Source organism: Mus pahari, chromosome 10, assembly GCF_900095145.1.
Source record: "Mus pahari chromosome 10, PAHARI_EIJ_v1.1, whole genome shotgun sequence".
Classification (NCBI taxonomy): domain Eukaryota; kingdom Metazoa; phylum Chordata; class Mammalia; order Rodentia; family Muridae; genus Mus; species Mus pahari.
Genome location: NC_034599.1, coordinates 58571818 through 58592144, shown reverse-complemented (window position 1 = coordinate 58592144; position 20327 = coordinate 58571818). Strand labels below are relative to the sequence as shown.

Genomic DNA, 20327 nt, shown 5'->3' with positions numbered 1-20327 from the left:
TCTCTCTCTCTCTCTCTCTCTCTCTCTCTCTCTCTCTCTCTCTTGCATGTGTACACATTTACGTGTGGAAGCCAGAGGTCAACCTCAAGTGTCGTTCATAGACGCCCTCCACCTTTCGTTTGAGGCAGGGTGTTTTCCTAGCTTGGAACTTGCTAAGTAGACAAGGCTGCTTGGCTGGGGAGTCTTGAGAGATCTGCGTGACTCTGTCTCCCTAGTGCTTGGATTCCAGTGTGATCAGTTGTTGGGCTTTTTGGTTTTGTTGTTTTAAACATAGACTCGGGGGATTGAACTCTGGTCCCTAGGCTTGGATGGCAAGCACTTCATCTACTGAACAGTCTCCTCTGACTGTCATGTTTTATTTTTTGACAAACTCCCAGCAGCTCCTGGGAGTCGTTTGAACTCTCTGGCTGCTGAACTTGATGACGTTCTTAGCTCGCTCTGGCTGGTTTAGAATGAGAGGCCGGGCCTGAGGTACCAGTGGCCAGAGCAACTGCAGAAGCGCCTGGCTTCTTATGGTGTTTGAGAACTGTTGTACCAAATAACCCTTGCGCCGTGTGGTCTCAAAACCTTAGCATTTAAAACAAACATAGATCTTGGGAAGTAGACTCATGGCATGCATGCAAGAAGCTCTGTGGGTGGACAGGGGACAGCCATGTTGATTGACAGCACAGGATTCAGTCCCTGGCTGGTGGCTCAGAGAACTCCTCAGCGCAGGTTCCTCTCGTCACTCTAGGCTACACCTCCCCCTCCAGGTCACTAGAGTGTCAATTCTGACTCTTTTCAGTGTTGACTGGGCAGTAAGCAAGGCAGGGAAGCACCTATGGCCTAATCAGTTGATGCTTTGTGCCTTTAAAACTTCAGCTTCTCATTGAGCTCCCGACAGAGTTTTGGGGAGTCTTATCTAGACTGAGGTGAAATTGATATATAGTCAACAGTGTACACTTCAAATGTACACTCTGATGCTTTTTTATGTTCAGGTACACACGCCTGAAGCCATTGCAACACTCAAGACGATGACACTGTTCAAAGTTGCCTTCTTTCTTTAGTAATGTCACCCACCCTTCTGGTGGCCAGCGCCTGCCACTGTGCCTTAGCTTGCGTCTTCTGAAATTTCATATGAGTTGAACCATGTGGTGCATGTTCATTTTGTCTGGTTTTTCTCACCTAGCATACTTTCAGATTTGGTGTGTGTGTGTGTGTGTGTGTGTGTGTGTGTGTGTGTCAGTAGTGAATTCCTTTCTGTGGCTCGGTGGCATTTCATTATAAGGATACAAAGGGATGTATCTGTTGGGGCTGGAGAAAGGACTCACCGGTTCAGAGCCCTGTAGCTCTTCAGTTGGGCAGGAGTTTGGTTCCCAGCACCCACCCAGGGCAGCCCATAACCAGGGGATCTGACGTTCATTTGTGACCTCAGTGGACATCATACTCATGTGTACATAACCACACACAGACACAGACATACACATAGTTAATAAAATGAAATCTTTTTAGGACTTTAAAATTTTTTATTTTATTTGAGTTTGGGGATGTTTTGTTTCCATTTTCATTTTGAAAGAGTTGATTATAGGACTGTTTTTTTTTTTCTATTTTATTTTAATGAAAGTGTGCTTTGAAAAAAATCCCCAAATATTTGTTTAGCATTCATTTGTCCCCATGTCTTCATTTAGTCAGATCACTGAGGGAACATGTTAGCTGCCTGCTGTGTCTGTGTGTGCCAGGCTGGGTGGCACTTTCCCAGTTGGTAGCTGACTGGTTCATGAGGCCCTATCAGGGGTGGCACGCATTGTCTGTGTGATGTAGACTCTGTCCGTCCGCTGAGATCTTGCCCCTGCTTCTCTCCCTAGCCTGACCTTGGCTTGCCACCCTGTAGGACATCCCCATAGACACGCCTTCCATGCGTTGAGTTCATGCACGTCAGGCGTGTGCTCTGTCTGCTGCCACTGAACTTTACCCCTCCTCCCCGCCATTTTGCTTTTACATTTTTGAGTTTTGAGACAGGTCTCGGTAAGTTGCCTGGGCCGCCTTTAGACTTCCAACCATCATGCCTCAGCCTCCCAAGAGGTTGTCTGGTATTGCAAGCTCGTACCAGTGGGCCTAGTAAGAGGTGAGAATTTCAAGAAAGTGTGGCAGGACTTGGCAAGCCTGTGAAGGGCATTGTGTCTCCTTCAGCCTGATCTCATAGTTGCACACACCATTTAAAGAAAGGAAGAAAGGAAGGAAGGAAGGAAATAGAGAAAGAGAAAGAAAGAAAGAAAGAAAGAAAGAAAGAAAGAAAGAAAGAAAGAAAGAAAGAAAGAAAGAAAGAAAACTTCCCCAGATGTCGGTGTTTCCAGAAGTTCTTACATTTCCTGATCTTGTATTAACTCATTCTAGGAATAACTGAAATCCAGGAGTCTCAGAATTGGGTAGAATTTTCTAGAACTTGAGCGAGAACTGCCTGTAGCACTTTATGCTGAGTTCAGGAGGGGCCTGTGTGAGAAGCCCCTCAAATGCCCCCTCTTATTGATGAGGAAACTCCTGAGAGATGGGAGACCTCGCTTAATGTGTCTGATGAGTTGCAAAGAGAGAACCAGGCTCAGAACCTGGCCTCAGCCACCACGTCTACCTGGACACTGCCATCCTTTGTCACTGTGACCTCTGGGTGACAGTGAGCCTGTCTGAACTTCATGATCTTCTTTTGGAAAGTGCAGCCTCTTTCCTGCAGAACGAATGTATTTAAGCTAGTTTTATTTATAAAGTACTTGGTGTGATACTTGCTTGTGTGACGCGGCCGCCCCGAGTTATCTCTTTAAGGCAAGGCAAGGCGGGAAAAGCTAGTTCCAAAACAGAGCCTGAAGCAAAACAGAACTGCCTGTAGTGCTGATCTCACGCAAAGGACATTGGGAAGACATGGGTACGAGGTGCTTTGCACATCTTCGGCACTTTAATAGAAAGAGACCTGATGAACAGGTTCTCTTCCTGCAGCGGGTGAATGGGGCAGCCATCTGGTCAGTGCTAGTGAGGTTAGAGGCTCTTCATGGCTCAGGCTGAGAGGGCTCCGGCCAGACCAAGGAGAGCATTGTTTTGGGGGCGGGGTGTCTTCACGAACTGTCTGTGTTTTGTGTTGTGCAGAGGGTATCTTCCTTAAAGCAGCAGGTGTTGCCATGGTGGGGATGGGGGGTTAGGCATAGGTCTGTTCTCTCTTCAGGAAAAGGCGACAGCTGCCTCCTTAAGGGATGAAGGGCAGCTAGTTCTTCCATTTTACCTCCCACCCAGCCCGGGTAGCAGAGCACTGTGGCTATGAAGGCCTATAGCAGGGTACATGGGGGGGGAGGGGAGTGCCTGAGCAAAGGGACCACTTTGTAGAGTCGCCTCAGTGTACGAGTTTCTCATGTTTGGCGGTTTCAGGCCAGAACTTCCTGGAGTAAAAGAACATGTTACAATTCCCTCTGAGCTGTCTTCGGTAGACTCCACTCAGGGTTTTATTTTCCTTGTGAGAAACAAACACACGTGACCATGCTGAAGTGTCCCCTGCTCCAGAGTCCCATGGTTCCTGAGCTTGGAGCATCCCGCAGGCCGCCTCTGTTCTGAGTACCCCATCCAGGCCAGATCCTAGCAAGCCAGCGGTGGCTGTGAGCTTCTCTGAGTGGCCTCATCAATTCCACAGCCTGGGCTGGAGGCTAGTCACCATGCAGCCCTCTTCACTCTTCAGTGTGATGGCGCCTCAGCTCCAGGGAATGGTTGGTCCTAGTTGTTCCTCTCGCATGCAGGCTGATTGACAGGTTGTGCTGTTGCTGCATCTTGGGATTTCTTTGGGTTTTTGCTTTTGTCCTGCAGGAATAGTGGACTTCCCGAAGCTTCCCTGTCTGCATGTTGTTTCATGTGGAGAGAGAGGCCTTTCTGAAGGTGGCCTCACTCAGCTCCTCGTTCCCTCTTCTGTAGGGGTGGTTCCTCAGCTATGTGCTGTCTCAGGCTCTGATGGGCAGACTCAGGGGGAGGAAGGTAGTGTCTACACACTGCAGAGTGGCTAGCATCTCTTCCCTGATACTGGCAATGTCAGAAAGTTCTAAGAGGTAGAGCCAATAGAGAGCAGTTGAGCTGATTGCTTTTGGACCAGATGACCCCTAGCAGAGACTCACCCATCAGTGGACAGCAAGACTCGAGTGAAAACACTGAACTCACCTCCAGCCGAGGACCTCCTGCCACTCATGCCTGCTCTAGAAAGCTACCCCAGAGGTCTGTGTGCTTTCCAGAGTTGGATGTTGGTAAAATGCCCAGCTGTTGATATCAGTTGGGTAAATGGATGCAAGTCCCTCTGTAACCATTCTGACAAAAACAGAGGTATCAAAAGAGACAGCCATGTCCCTTCCCTTTGGCCATCAAGGCTACTTATACAATAGACCCCAAGAGACTGACATTTCTCAGAGGTCTCACACTGAGAGAAGGAAGAGGCTGAAGCCTGGTGTCACCCAGTGAAGGAAGAGTTGTCACACAGTTCTGACAGCTTGTCAGAGCACCTTGCTGGAGAGCCCTGACAGCCTGTGTTGTGTGTCTGTGGATTCCTTGGACTTGACTGGCTACAGGGTGGCCTCTGGTCCCTGTGTATTTTCTACATCTTCTGAGATACAGGAGTGTAGCTTTCCGTTATGTACTGAGTTGTTTGGATTTTGGTTTGTTTTTGAGACAGGGTTTCTCTATGTAGCCCTGGCTATCCTGGGACTCACTCTGTAGACCAGGTTGGCCTAGAACTCACAGAGATTCACCTGCCTCTGCCTCTGCCTCCCAAGTTTTAATAATATGGCAGAGAATTTTAATAATATGGCTGTGGTGTACTTCTGACCAGATGTGACCCGTTAGTCCCATATCCCTTCCAAGTACAGGAGGTCACCTGGGTCTCCGTCCCACCAGGAGCTCCTGGCCCAGATGGGCAGGAAGTTCGCTCAAGTCAAATGGTGGAGTCAGTAGGGACTTTAAGATGGAAGAAACAAGGGTGGGGAGAGGCCACTGAGTAGAATGAGCCACAGGATGGAGGCAGCGGAGGTCTCCGTGTGGATAGATAGTGTCCTGGAGTCCAGCGACAGAGTGGCCTTGCAGCCACTCTGCTTTCAGAAGTGGCTGCTTCACAAACCCAGGCTTTGACCAAGAGGCTGTTTAGTCTTAGGAGACCAGCTTACACAGGATGGCATGGTCACCGTCTTCTGCTGGGCTGTCCGTCTGGCTGACTGGAGGCCTCTGTGTTTGGAACTCTATCTCCCTGCTGGAAGGATTCCTTGCTGTCGGAGGTCAGGGTGCCCCCATGAATCTGCCTTTGGTTTTATTGGAAGTCCGTTCTCTGGGACAGAAAGGAGTCCCTGTTGTCTGTGATGCTCTCTCCTGTCCTGTAAAGCCTGGGATGTACAGGGCCTTATTTTTTTGCTACCATTTAGGATAGGAACTGCTCTGAAAAGCTTTGATCCAGAAAGGAGAGGCATGGAGGTAGAAGGCTGGTGGTGAGGTCCCGTAGGCGCTACATCACCTATAGGCAAAGTAGCCCCTCTCTGAACTCCGTGGTACTTAACTTCATGTAGAAATCTATCACTTCCAAGACTGCAGAGATTCGGGTTCACATCCCATCACCCAGGTTAGGTGGGTGCAGTCTGTACTCCCGGCTCAAAGGATCAGTGAGCTCTTCTTGCAGATACACACACACACACACACACACACACACACACACACACACACACTCTGACAAACAAATAATAAGTAAATAAATAAGAAATCCTAAACTGATCATCTCTCTCTCTTATCTTATTTCCAGCGCCCCAACTCTTGCTTATTCCTCATGTCTGTAGCCAAGTTGGAAGGTTTGAGAAACTCAAAGGCAGACATGTAGCTCAGCGGTAGAGTGCTTGCCTAGCGTGCGCAAGGCTCAACGGTCCATTTTCAGGGATGTGTCTGTAGCTGAGTGGGAGAGCACATGCATGAGGCATTGGGGCAGGGGAAGGAGATTCCTCAAGACTTTTGGGCCTCTTCCTGAAGTAGGGAACAGGGCCTTGGAGTCTGTGTGGCTCAGTGGGGAGAGCACTGGCTTAGCTAAATGAGTGAAACCATGGAAGAAGGAATGGGGTAGAAATGGGGACTGTCACTTTCCCAGCTGTATTGTTTGTATGTTGCTAAGGGCTTTGTGAAACAGGAGCTGAGGGAGCCCTTGTCCTGGGCCACCTCTCCGCATGAGTGTCACCGAGTTACACAGCACACACTAACTTCCTCTGTTGTACTGGGGGCCCTGTGTTATCTCTTTGGCTTCTGACTCATGACTGTGGAAGTCAAAACTGCAGTTAACACAAAACCTCATTTGCCCTCCCCTCCCTCCCTCCCTCCCTGTCTCCTCTCTTCCCCCTCCCACCCCTGCTCCCCAAGTCACAGATGCCCACCTTGTATTTTTCTCTTTATGCCTTGGGAACTGTAAGGTTGGCTTTACTAGAACTAGGCAAGACCATCATCACCACCTGATCTGCTCCTTCTACTGATGGGCTGTGAGAATCTTCTCTGGAAGGAAGGTGGGGTGGCAGGAAGAAGGGAGGCATTGAGGGAGGGAAGGAGGAAAGAAATAATGAAAGAAAAAATAAAAGAAGAAAGAAGAGAAAACCCAACCCCCAGGCATGCAGCCTGCCCACTCGGAAGTGATTCATGGTTTGATTCAAGCAAACCCAAGGGAGGCGGGAGGCGGGAGACCTGGGGAAGGAGGCAGAAGGACTGTGAGAGGAGACTTAGCCCCTAACTGGTTTCTGCTTCATGGAAGAAAGCTTCGAGGGGGTGGAGGGAGAGGAAGAAAGCTTCGAGAGGGTGGAGGGAGAAGGTGCAGGGAGGGGTGGGAGGAGGGGTGGTGACAACAAAACACAGAATGACTAAGAATCCTGTCAGAAGAATTGCTTGTTTAGTGAAGTGAGTTGAGATTGAAGTTCCCTGGCAGAGAAGACCTGAGAATGGCCCTGATCGGGTGGAAGTGGCTGTCAGTGTCCTACCCTTGTTTTGTAGAGAACAAAGATGGGCCTTTATCTTGAGGTCCTTAGGAGTGGAAGACCCACTTTGCAGCCTGCTTTCTTCTCTGAGGAAGAAGGCTTGAGACCTTCTAACAGTGGACAGATTCCTTGGCTTGTCCTCATCCTCTTTCCTTCTTTTCCTGTTGAGTTCTACGTTGGAGCCTGGCACACCTGTTCCTTTGAAACGCTACTTTTATGCCCACCTTGTCTTGTGATCATAGGAAGAGATAATCCTCAGGGTATATAGGATTCAGGCTGGCGCTTCATTTTAGTTTGTCCAAGTGGCACGCCGCACCATTAACCCATTTCCCGGAAGGCATTTTGGAAGGTGTGTGTCCTGGGGTTGGTCTAAGGAGAGTTGAGCTGCTCAGAGGGAGGCCTGAGTCAAGTAGGGTAAGAAGTGATTGACAAGTTGACCAGGAGACCCCCACCTCTGACCCCCTCTGGAGTGTGAAGGATGCCTTGGGGGAATTTCCTATTGGTGGCTCTTGGTAGCCTAAGCCCATCAGATTGCCAAGGGCTGTGAGCATCCTGGATGTTCTGTGAGTTATCTCTTAAAAGACTGAAGGGTCATCCTCTGTCCCAATCTGGAAGCAAGCTGTCTTAGGGTTTCTATTGCTGTGAAGAGACACCATGGCCAAGGCAACTCTTACAAAGGAAAACATTTCATTGGGGCTGCCTTATAGTTCAGAGGTTTAGTCCATTATCATCATGGCAGCAAACATGGCAACATGCAGGCAAACATGGTGCGGGAAAGGGAGCAGAGAGTTCTACATCTTGATCCACAGACATCAGGAAGAGAGTGACAGTGAGCCTGGCTTGAACATTTGAAATCTCCAAGCCCACCTTCAGTGGCACACTTCCTCCAACACAGCCATACCTCGCAGGCATGCGTGCCAGTCCCTCAGCCCACGGGGGCCATTTTCATTCACACCACCGCCAGAGCTTTCCAGGCGCAGAGTGGCCACCTGGATGGCTTCGCTAGCCTGGCTGCCTTCCCTTGACTTGCAGTGGGCAGAATCAGTTTGGATTTTAGCAGCGTTCTCCATAGCTCGAAGGTCCTGCCGTCCTGATGCTACCGAAGAGTTGAGCACATGTGGACATAGTGTGTGGAGGGAAAGCCAGTGTGTAAAAAGCACAACTGTAAAGCAGAGCTCTGATGAATCACCATCCTCCTTCTCTTCCTCTTCTCCTCTTGCTCCTCCTGCCCTTCCCACATCCCTCCCCTACCTCCTGTCCAAAATTCATCCTGCTGTTTCTTACAGGGAAGAGAGAGAGGACAAAGACACTTCTATCAGAGCCAAAGGAGGTCATCTGTGGATTCAGACTATTTGGCAGTTGTAGAAAATAGGGTTTGTTGTGTAGCACCCAGGTTGAACAGCAAGCCCTGCTTCTCTGCGTTGTTGATCACATCGGATGTGACCTATAGAGTTTTCACTTGAAAACAAGAATAGTGTCCCCACCCAGCATACCCAGGGTCCTCGTATTCAGGGAGAACTTCTGGGACAGCGTCTGCTCTGGAGTTTGTGATCCCTCCCACCTGTGCCTACCCGTAGGCTTGCCCTTAGCCCAGGGCTCTCTGGGGAGTGGAGAAGCAGACCCCTCTGGTACTCCTCATGTCTAGATTTTCCAGTGAAGAAGGTGCCTCTGATATCTAAGAGGGAAGGCCCGGGGGCTGCTTAATGTCTTACGGGGCACAGAAAGTAATGACACCCGGATCTCCTCACTGCACTGTTCCCCCGCGTCCATAGAGCCAACATGTAGGAAGTTTTTTCACTCACAGCCAGTATCAGAGTTCCCATTGATCACCCTCCTCCTGATCCAGAAAGGCCATACTCAGAGTCTGCCCTCAGGACACCCCGATGGCCACACTGTGTGGTCCAACTCTCCCAAGGGCAAGGCTGGGTTCTAGGATTTTTGGGGCAGTCCTTTGCACAGAAGGAAAAATTTTGATATGAATACTTCAAGAGCCATAGAAGGAGAGATCCTACATCAATTGCCTATGGTCCCAAAGCCACACAAGACCAATGCAAGGGTCCGTTAAAGCCACCACCATGTTTTCTTTTTTTGTTTTATTTTCTTCCTGTTTTTCTGGGTTAGCTTTGTTCTTTGGACCAGAAAAAAAAAAGACAAAAATAAAACCCACATATAATACAAAACTAAAAAAAAAAAAAGGAAAATGTAATGATTTCTGCAGACCAGTGATTGGCATTACATTGTTCAGATGAATGTGTGCTTCTGCGAATACAGGTGTGACTTAGGAAAGTGTGTGGCTGGGTATGGTTTTCACTGGCAAACCCAAGTTAGGCAAGAGCCTCTCCTTTTTACACCAGATGCTCCCAGGTGTTGGGAGAGGCCGTGGAGAGTAAGGCACGGTTATGTAGGAGCAGAGGTTTGGCTGTAGGATGAGTATCCTACGCTGACAACTTGAAAAAAATAACAGGAGCATTTGGGGGTACGTTCACGATGCCTGTAGATTAATCCCGAAGGCCTGGAGGAGAGTCATTCTCCACACACTAAAGATAAGTCCTTGTGAAATGACTACAGCCTGCTCGGGTCATGCAACTGAGATCAGGGTGTAGGGGTGAGTCACACGGGCTTTCTGTGAACTCAGGCGGCCGGAGGGAAGTTTGTCAGCCTCTCACAAGAGGATGGGCGCTTGCAAGTCGACTAAGAAGACTAATGACGGAGTCAGTGTATTAGTCGGCTAGTGCTGTGTAACAAGCCGTGCCAACCCCCCAGCGGGCCATGGGGCAGCAGCTGCCTGGTACTTCCTGGTGCTCGCTGAGGTGCAGGGGAGCGGGAGGAGGTACACGGTGATTCTGCTGATGTTCCATTGTCCAGGAGCAGTCAAGGGACAAGACAGTCCTCGAGACCAGTACTGTCCAGTGGCTGCGTCTCAGCCTTGCCTCTTGTCACGAGTGGATGTGGGTGATGCTCACACATGGGGTAGCATCTTTTTTTTATTGGACATTTTCTTTATTTACATTTCAAATATTTCCCCCTTTCCAGGTCTCCCCTTCGGAAACCCATCCTTCCTCCTCCTGCCTCTATGAGGGTGCTCCCCCACCCACCCACCCACCCACCCACTCACTCCTGTCTTCCTGCCCTAGCATTCCCCTAAATTGGGACATCAAACACCCTCAGGCCCAAGGGCCTCTCCTCCCACTGAGTCCAACAAGGCCATCCTCTGCTACATATGTGGCTGGAGCCATGGGTTAGGGTTAGGGTGTATTCTTTGGTTGGTGGTCCAGTCCCTGTGAGCTCTGGGGGAGTGTGGCCTGTTGACACTGTTGCTCCCTCCATGGGGCTGCAAACCCTCTCAGCTCCTTCAGTCCCTTCTCCAACTCCTCCATTGGGGACTCCCGTGTTTAGTCCAATGGTTGGCTGCGAGCATCTGGTGGGGTAAGGTCTTTAGAAGACTTGGAGCCTCAGTCTCCTTCACTGTTGCTGTTAGGTACTCCACAGGATAACTGAAAAGAAGGCTCATCCTAGGGAGAGGCCAGAGTCCAGTAGTGAGGGGTGGGGAACGAGGGGAAGGAGAGCAAGCCATGTCCTTCAGATTTCCTCACTTCATGGCCCAGGTTTCTGAGATGTGGCTGGGGTTCAGAAGAGGTGCTGATGGAGCACGTGGTATCAAAAGGTTCCCTTCAGACCTTATGTCTTACCTCCGCCCATTTTCAGCGCTGGTCTGGGCTTGAGAGACTGTCTCTGCTTTTCAGAAGCTCTGTGGCCTTTGGGGAACCTCTGAAGGTCTGAGCTAGGCAGTTAGCAGCTGTTCAAGTCTATGTTGGTTTCTCACATGGCAGTGGGCCTGGTACTTGTCCACGTTGACTAGGTCCTGAGGTATTTCTGGAGTTTGTTCTGTTCCTGATCTGTGACCCCTTGCCGTCCCCTACATGGTTGTTGGACCATAGATAGCAGGAGTATTGGCGTGAGGTGGGCTCCAGCCCAGCCCTCTCACCCAGGCGGCACTCTGGCTGACTTCATCCTCACCATCGGCTCCAGCCTCTGGCAGGTCCGCATCCTTGGCTATGGCTCCCACCACCATTTTGGGACACTTTACAGGTCTCATTTGGAGCCAATGGGAGGAAGCTTCATTTCCTGCCACAGGAAATTGTTTGGCTGGAGAAGAATATGTTTAAAGATTAAAACCTTCTGTCTAGGGAGCTGGAGGGAGATTTTAGAGAAAGATGTTTGGGGGTCAACCACGAGGAAGACACTGTGTGTGGGAAGAGAACTCAGTCATAGTTGGGAATTTGGTCTCGAGGTGGCTTCCTGGGACTGCCTCTCACAAGTCGTTTGGCCCCTGGGAGAGAGGCAGGCCTGGTTTAGAGAGAGAAGCTCGTCATGAACACAGCCTTCTCTGTAACTAAGCAAGCTCATGGCAACATGAGCTCAGAATGAAGACTTAATTACTGGATTTACTTAATGGGCTCCAAGCCACGGAAGGCTTGGGAGGGTGTGTTCTGGACACATCAGCTGTGTTAAATCCAGCAGCTGGAACGCCCGGTTCACTCATACTGTTTGGTAAGTGTTGGTGTGCATTTTGAGTGGGACAGAGGGAGGAAGGAGGATCTGCCCAGGCTTTGAGGAGGAGTTGCCATAGTTGTCTCTGAAGAAGTGAATGAGATACTTTTGCCATTTAGGGGGGTGCGTGTAGACTTTATAGCTTGGAAGCAGGGACATGGACCAGATGACTTCTTGAAAATCTTATCAGATGGCTGGCAGTCATGTGCTCAAGACCTGCAGAGAGTGACTGTCTTCCAGCCAGGAGAGCTGGCCTCTTGCTGCAGCCCTGGTACAGAGTCCTGTGTGGCTCTAGGGCTTGTTTGACCTTTGCTTCAGACTGGTGTAGGGGCTTGGATGCAGTGAGCCAGGAACACCAGAGACTTAACTTATGAGCCATCCAGCATGGTGCTGGCGGAGATGACCTGCCGTGAGCCTGGAGTCCTATGAAGGTAACAGGCACCAGGAAGACAGGAAGTCCCATGGTGGCTGTTCCTGCTGTGTTTCTGAATCACTCAAGCCAGGAAGGTTGGTCTCCTTCCTTAGCCAGGCATCGGCATGGGAGTGAGGCAGGGAGGAGCCACAGGAGGTTACTGTGCAGTGGGTTACTGTTGCCTGATGTGTTCACACTCTTCCCAGGTCTGCACAAACTGTCTTAGGTCTCCTACGAGTCTGCTGATGGGACTTCTATTTGAGATAAAGATGTAAAGCCTGAAGTTATAAGTGGTTTGCTCAAATTCATAGAGTTGCTAAACATGGGATCAGCAAATCCAGGCTTAGACAAGTCCAAAGTCTTCACCTCTCTCGCCTAGTATAAGTTACGAATAAACTACCCACCCCTAAAGTGTACTGTAAATTTCAACTTGTATCTGTCCATAAAACCATCACAATCAAGATGACAAATAGAGTCAGCATCCTACTGATTATCTCCCTTGCCTTGGTGAATCCGACCCTCCCATCCCTGCACGCATACTTCACTTTCCCAGGCGGCTGCTAAGCTGTTCTCCCAGAGTGGATTAATTTGTATTTCTACCACAGTTTGCTGGGCATGGTGGTGATGCCTGCCTGTAGTCTCCCAGCACTTAGGAGGTTGAGTCAAGAGGATTGCACAAGTTTGAGGCTGGCAGGGGAGCTATATTGTACCAGCTGTCACCAATGCTAGTGTGACACCCATGTCAAAAAACAAAGGAAGCGGTTACAATTTTACACAGAAAAGAACAACCCAGTTCCTCTCACTTATGGGATCAATCCACTCACTGCACCATAGGCCAGTAATCTTTTAATTGTCAGTCACTCTTCGTGTGGATGTATCAGTGTACTTCAATGTTTATGCTTCTGTGGACATACTGTGTTGCATTCCATTGGGGAATGCTCACAAGCAGACTAGGTGGGCCCTATGGTGGGTTTTGGGTTTGGATGTGACGTGTACCCTGTAGGGTCACGTGTCTGAACACTTAGTCCTAAGCTTTCATAGCACTGGAAGGTTATGAAACCTTCAGGGGTAGAACTCCACTGGAGGAAGTAAGTCACCAGAGGTAGGCTCCCTCAGAGGCGTCATAGCCTCCTGCTTGCACTGCTTTCTGAGCACAGATGCGGTATGTCCAGCTGATTTACTGACCCTGATGAACCAAGAAGTTCTTCGGTGATGGGTTGTAGTTCTCTGGAAGCCAATATAAGCTAGTTCTTCTTTAAGTCACTTTTTTCCAGATTACTTTATTACAGCAACTAACTAAGATGAAAGCCGGTACCAGGAGTGGGGTGAAGTCCATCACAGTGGGAAGTCAGGAAGCAGGAGCCCCAGGCGGCTGGTCATAGTGCATACACAGCCAGGAAGGAGACTGAGATGAAGGCTTGCCTAGCTCATGTCTTCCTTTGTAACAGTCCAGGATCTCATCCCAGAGACTGGTGCTACCCAGAGTGGGTTACTCTCCTCATCTCAGTGAACCTGATCAGAATAATCCTCTGCAGACATCACAGAGACCCATCTCCCAGGTTCTTCTAGGTTCATCAGATTGACAGTTGAGACTGACCATCACAGTTTTGGTCAGAGTATTTAATTATAGCAACTGGAAAAGAAACTATTATAGCAAGTGTTTGCTTTGGACTTTTAAGGAAACTCCCCAGTTGTCTCTCAGAGCCATTGTATCACTGTTTTCCATGCATGATGTATAAGAGTTTCAGTTGCTCCACACCATTGCCAGCACGTGGCACACACAGTCCTTTTAACTATAGCTGTTCTGATAGTCGTATGGTAGCATCTCATTGTATATAGTTACGTTTTACTTTATGTATTTGGGTATTTTGCTTTGCGTTTATTTATGTCTGTGTACCATGCGTGTGCCCTGTGCCTGAGGAGGTCAGAAAAAGGCACCAGAGACTCTGGGATTAGAGTTACAGATGCTTGTGAACCTCTGTGTGGGCACTGGGAACCAAACTCTGCTCCTCTGCAAGAATGGCACGGGCGGGGCTGGTGAGATGGCTCAGCGGGTAAGAGCACCCGACTGCTCTTCTGAAGGTCCTGAGTTCAAATCCCAGCAACCACATGGTGGCTCACAACCATCTGTAATGAGATCTGACTCCCTCTTCTGGAGTGTCTGAAGACAGCTACAGTGTACTTATATATAATAAATAAATAAATCTTTAAAAAAAAAAAAAAAAAAAAAAAAAGGATGGCACGGGCTTTTAAGTGCAGAGACATCTCTCCTGTCCCTTCGTGTAGTTTTAATCCATGCTTTTCTTATTAGTAACGACATAGAACATCTTTGCCATCTTCAACTTTCTAAACTAGCATTTGATTAAGTGACTCACCTGCTATTTGAATGTTGGGTTGCTTTTGGCATTCTTTACCCTAGAAAGAACCTCTGTGAGATATATTCTTTGCCAGTGTTCTCCTCTGGCTTGTCACCTCTCTTTTGTCCTGAGTCCCAGTGTATCGATATATCAACTTTGTCTTTTAACGGACAGTGTGTTTTGGTGGAGCAGCTGAGAATTCACTGTCCGGTCACAGAGCTCCTCACTGGTTTAAGTTTTATTCTTTGACCCTCCGTTTCTACAGAGGCGTAAGATGCAGGTTTAAGTTCATTTTTCTTAGTGTGGATCTTCAGGAGGTTCAGCGCCACCTGTTAAAGGATCAACCTTTTCCTGCTGGTGTGTCTTGGGACCTTCGATGCAAGACAATGTCCTATGTATATGTGACTGTTGATGGTCTTTGTTGGGTCCTGTTGGTACGATGGTCAGTTTTGAGGACGTTGCCACACTGCTTTGATGACGGTAGCACTCTTGCTTTTTTTTTCCATCTACTGTTTGTCTTTGTGTATGTATATGTGTACTTGTGTGGGTTTGTGTGTGTGCAGGTATGCTGATGTGTGCAGGGACCTATGCACATGTTCGAATGTCTGTGGCTGCCAGAAGGTAGCTTTGGCTGCTCTTCCTCAGGTGCCATCCACTTTGTTTTTATTCTTTGGGACAGTGTCTCATTGACCTTGGTTTCACCGCATAGGCTAGGCAGGGATCTGGCTGTTCCGCCTCCTCTGTGCACTACCCAAGCCAGCTCTTTTCACACCGGAGACTGAACTCCTCATGTTCTTACACTCGCCACGCAGTTACTTTGTTAAGTGGATCATCTCCCTAGCACCTGTTGTTACTTTGAAAGCAAGAGGATACCCCTCCCAGTGCTCAAGAGGGACTGTCCAGCTCCACTCTTCCTCATGGCTGGCGTGGCCCTTCTCTGGCCACTTCTACCTTGTCTCTCTCTTTCCCATCAGAGAGGTGGCCACAGCATCCAGCTAGCCTTGTGTTGAGGCTTATGTCATACCCTGAAGGGGCAGTGTGGCCACCTCCCTTATCTTTGGGAGTTTTGATAAAGAAACGGGGGGGGGGGAGCTGAAGGATTTTGTCTCCACCTACTACTAACCATTCTCTTGTTCCCTCTTCTTCGACCCCAGCTCAGCGCCCCCCACCCCCCATCCCCCCGCCTAGGGCTGGCTTAGAGAATGACAGCTGTTACCAGTAACACTGAGAGGAGTTCTCCCCAGTTGGTGCTCTGTAAAGTGGTTTCTAGTAGGGATCAGGAGAGGGGAGACTGTCTCCATCTTACACATGGGGCAGTTGAGAGTCCTAGTACCCAGGCTTGCATGGTCAGGAGCATCTTCAGGTCTTAGGATTTCACATCTGGCTGCCTTCCTTCTGTGCCTCAAGGAGTAGTTTCAGGCTGTCCTCTCTTGTTCAGCTCTATAATTACTGTTTTCAGCTGTAGGGGCTCCTTGGTCTGGGCCTCATGGGAGGGAGGTAATTACATCCTTCCACAAGCCCTTAGTCAGCAGCTCTCAGTGCCTGTGACCAAGCCTAGCACTGACCTTTGTCCCTCCCTATTCCAAGCCAGTAGCTTGGAGATTGTTTAGACCCCGGTTGGCTCTGGTTGACATATCTGGCCAACCCCTCTCTTATAAAGTACTCATAAAATCTGTTGACTTCAGACCCATAGGTGCCCTAGGGACAGAGGGACAACTTGCAGTGGCTCTCAGCTAGCCTGGCCCAGCTTCTAGAAACATCATGCCCTCAACCCGGGGCTCCTAGGACAGCTTTCTTGTGGAAAGGACAGTCCTGCCTCTCCTACTCTATACTTGCCACCCCACTGCCTCCCAACCTGTGGACCCCACACAGCCAGACTCATTGTAGAGCCTGTTGTTCTCACACGTGTACGTGTACACAGTTCACTAAACATCTCAGAGGCCATTTACTGCTTTCAGAGGAAAGTGGGACTCCCTGCCAGGTCAGCTCTCCTGGCTATTCAGCTTCCTTTTGTAGTCTTATACTTGGCTTCCACCCTGTTCAGCGGTCTCCTCTACAGGGCCAGACTGGTGCCATGCATATCTACTTGAGCTTATTTCAAGAAGGTCCCCTTCCCTGAGAGCTGCTACTCTGACAACCCTGGGGCCTATGGGGTGCAAGACCCTCTCTCCCAGCCTAGGAAGCCTTTCTTGGTGGGCCTCCTTGTTTCTTCTGGGAGCTTGGGACCCTGTCCAGCAAGAACAGTTAACAGTGGTGCTCAGATCTCCTGGTCCCTGTGTTTAGGGAGAAATGAACTTAAACGGGACTGCCAGCAACCTTGAACTCCCTAGGAGCTGCTGGGGGCTAGACTTAGGAGACGGCAATCCAGATCTACTTAACTGACACCTTCTGTCCCTTCTTTGCCATGGCAGGTCACTGGACGGCCGGCTGCAGGTGTCCCATCGGAAGGGGCTCCCTCACGTTATCTACTGCCGCCTGTGGCGATGGCCAGACCTGCACAGCCACCATGAGTTACGGGCCATGGAGCTCTGTGAGTTCGCCTTCAACATGAAGAAGGATGAAGTGTGTGTAAATCCTTACCACTATCAGAGAGTAGAGACGCCAGGTGTGTGAGCGTGGCCCTGCCCTCCCCCTCTTACCTACTCTGGAGGGTCTCAGAAGCCCTTGGGGCTGGGACTTCAGTGCACTGGCACTGATCCACCTCTGTTGTGTCTCTCTTGGGGACAGTTCTACCTCCAGTGTTGGTGCCACGCCACACCGAGATCCCGGCCGAGTTCCCCCCGCTGGATGACTACAGCCATTCCATTCCCGAGAACACTAACTTCCCCGCTGGCATTGAGCCCCAGAGCAATATTCCAGGTAGGCCCGGGTGGCAGCAGAGGTGGCCAGGAGGCAGGCAGGGGTGGTGCCATTTCCCCATCTTCTCCAGATTGTGGGTATACAGCAGCAGGCTCTTGAGCCCTGACTCTGAACCGCATCCCTGCCGGGAATGATCAGTGGCTGGAGCTCCCCTAACGATGTTTTTCTTGGCACAGAGGACCCTGTGACCCTTCTGCGGGGCCTCAGTGCCGTCATTTATTTTCGAAGCGGAAATAGCAACACTGTGTCTCTCCTCGCCCTCCCAGCCCATAAAGCTGGCACGCAGACAGGGTCCCCAAAGGGTAGGGGCTGCAGAGGGTGAGGTGAGGCAGCAGCAGAGGGCCCTGTAAGCACCTTGGGCTTTGGAATGGGCAGAGTGGGAGTTGAGGCAGTAAACAGAATGCACTCCTTTGTCAGAGTGCCAGTGTTTCTAGAAGCCCCTCACTTTCATGCAAATAATGTGTGAATCACTGCCAAGCACTTGGGCATCCAGGGAAGCGGTGCTCGGCCACACTAGGGCCGGGCAGGGTAACTTTTGCTCTCGGGGCAGTGATCCAGCCGTGTTCCTTTTAGAGTGTTCTAATTTGGATGTGGCTTTCACTCTGGGTTGGTTTTACTGGACTGAGGTTGGCTGTGGCCCGTGTCTTGGGTCAGAACGCATGCAAGCAGAGGCCAGTTGTCTGGCTCCTCAGATCTGTGCAGGTAGTGCTGGTCTCTGGGGGGTAAGTTGTCCACTCCCCGTCAGGTGGCAGCCCATGGAGGGCTAAGGCAGGCTGGGAAGGCAAGGCGGCGTTCCCAGAAACAGATCATCGAGGGAGCCACCACCGAATTGTACTCTCGCCGGGGAGTTAAGCCACATCCCCCTTAGACAGCAGTGACCGGAGTGGCCAGTCTGTACAGGGACAGGCTCAAGGCCACAGCAACTCAGGGGACAGAGATGGTGAAGCGGGCATGTCCTAAAGCCTCCCTTCTAAACCCTGACCTTGAAGGACAGGAACAAGTCATTTAAGTTGTGGGCCTAGAGCAAGGGATTGCGGAGATGGACGTCAGTGCGTTAGGATCCAGGTTGGGAGGCAGAGGGCAGAGGTGGACAGGTCTGAGCATTGCAGAGTCTGGGAGCTGACACTTTAACTTGAGGCCCAGCTTGCTTCTAGGTGCCCTGTACCTGGAAGTGGAATGAATGCATGGTATATAGGCTACCAAATGGTGTGCCAAAGCCAGGGTTGCATTCATTTTAATAGAACTGCCTGCCTCTTACCCCCAGAAACACCACCTCCTGGCTACCTGAGTGAAGATGGAGAAACCAGCGACCACCAGATGAACCACAGCATGGATGCAGGTCAGTAGCGTGGGCGGTGTCTGCAGTCTTGTCCCTCCCTTCTGCCTCGATGCTTCCTCCCTGCCTAGTGCCTATAGAGTAGTACCCCTCGTGTGCCTCATATATCCCCCTGCAGTAGGGGACACAAAGTAGTTTTACTGACAGTGTAGCCTATCCCAGATGTTCAGGTGTAAGGCCACCTGGGTGTGGTGCTGGCAGAGGGTATGAGGTGGGCTTGAACACATGAAGTGCGGGGGCCAGAGAGGAGAACTTAGATGGAGGAACAGCCTTTCCTGGTGGCCAGCGAAGACATCGGTAGTGACTTCTTTAAAAAAGAAATCTGTCTGTCTATCTATCTATCTACTGTCTGCTTGTCTGTCTGTCTATCTATCTATCCATCTATCTACTGTCTGCTTGTCTGTCTTTATGTAGTGGCCAAATGTGACCAGTGTGTCCCTGCTGGGAGGGACTGAGCTAGTTCTCTCCTGCTATGTTCCCAGATGTTTCCCATGTCATATGTTATGGGACTAAATTGGTTCCAAACCAGCAGCTTCTTGAACAGAGCCCCAGCTGCCACGTGGGACCTGTTCTGCATTGTGTAGTGGGCGAGGAGGGAGAAAGGGGCCCAGCAGCTGTTCCGCTCCCACGATGGTGGGCTGTCTCACGCTTGGGCTGCAAGAGGTTGCATAATCCTCAAAGGGGTGAAAAGGGATCGCATGTGTGCTAGTCACTGGGGTGTTATGCTTTTAGGTCAAGCACAGCCCCCAAAAAACACAGCCATCCCGGCATGTGGCTGGCAGCACAGACCCAGCTGGAATGCATGGAAGACCTTCCTATAGTCTGTGCCAAGTGACCGCTGCACACTTGCAGCTATGGAGTGCTGGCATGGGAAGGGAGCCAGCTAGGTAGCCTCCCTCCAGCTGCAGAGCTTCTCGACAGCCTGCTTTCTCCCCCCTTCTCTGTGTGGAGAATGACCATTATAAACATCAGCAGAAGGGCCTGTGTGGGGGAAGGGCCAGCCATGTATGCTTTCCCTGGCTCCAATCTGCTTGCTCCCTCTGCTTTCTTTCATCTCTTTAAGCTCTGTTCCCTCTCCTGTACCTCTCTCTCCCTACAAGGCTCTGTGGGGGCCAGGATTTGTGTACTCAGCCAACGTAGGTACGGGTGGGTGAAGGCCTCCCTTTGTTCTTTGTTTTTCTTCCAAGTAACCCATTTGGCTCCTAGGCTAGTTGCTCATGGCCTTGGCTATCCTACCAGGTGAGATGGGGAAGTTTCTCTGGTTAGAGGGTCATCCAGGTGGCCCTCATGTCTCCCCTGGCAGCACATGTGCCCTTTCGACTAACCTTAGACCTTCATGATTTGAGCTACCACAAAATAGGAAACAACCAACCATTGAATGCTTCCTGTATACTAATCCTGGCATTAGGTGGGTGTTCTTGTTTTTGTTTTTGTTTTTTTGGACCAGGAGAAAATTAGGGCCCAGATATATTAATATAGTTTTGCCCAAACCACATGGCTGCTATGCAGTGCAGCAAGTTGTCTAAGCCCTATTATGGCCTCTGAAATTGCTCTTTATCTTCACTGGGTCAGGTGCTGCCACAGGGGAGAAGAGGAAGCCTGGGACCCTTGGCCCTCTCAGAGCTCAGAGCTCTGCTGGGGTGAAATCAAAGAGCCCTAGGGACAGCTCAAGGCAGCTTCAAGGCTCAGCCTCAAGGTCTGGTGGATGTTAGGGGGTGGGGCGAGGCTGCAAGACATTCATAAATAACTAACTATGTTCCAAAGCACATGGGCCTTTGGAAAAACTACAGGCCTGATCTCTCTCTCTCTCTCTCTCTCTCTCTCTCTCTCTC

General features: G+C 50.2%; 1 protein-coding gene across 2 annotated transcripts in view; it reads left to right on the top strand.

The window, feature by feature from the left end:
* Nucleotides 1-20327, top strand: part of Smad3 (SMAD family member 3) — a 110655-nt gene that overhangs the window by 72698 nt on the left and 17630 nt on the right. For both annotated transcript variants that reach the window (XM_021206651.2, XM_029543617.1), the window contains exons 2-4: nucleotides 16712-16905; nucleotides 17028-17159; nucleotides 18424-18498. In XM_021206651.2, coding sequence (XP_021062310.1) covers nucleotides 16712-16905; nucleotides 17028-17159; nucleotides 18424-18498 — 401 coding nt within the window. The remainder of the gene's footprint in view (nucleotides 1-16711; nucleotides 16906-17027; nucleotides 17160-18423; nucleotides 18499-20327) is intronic.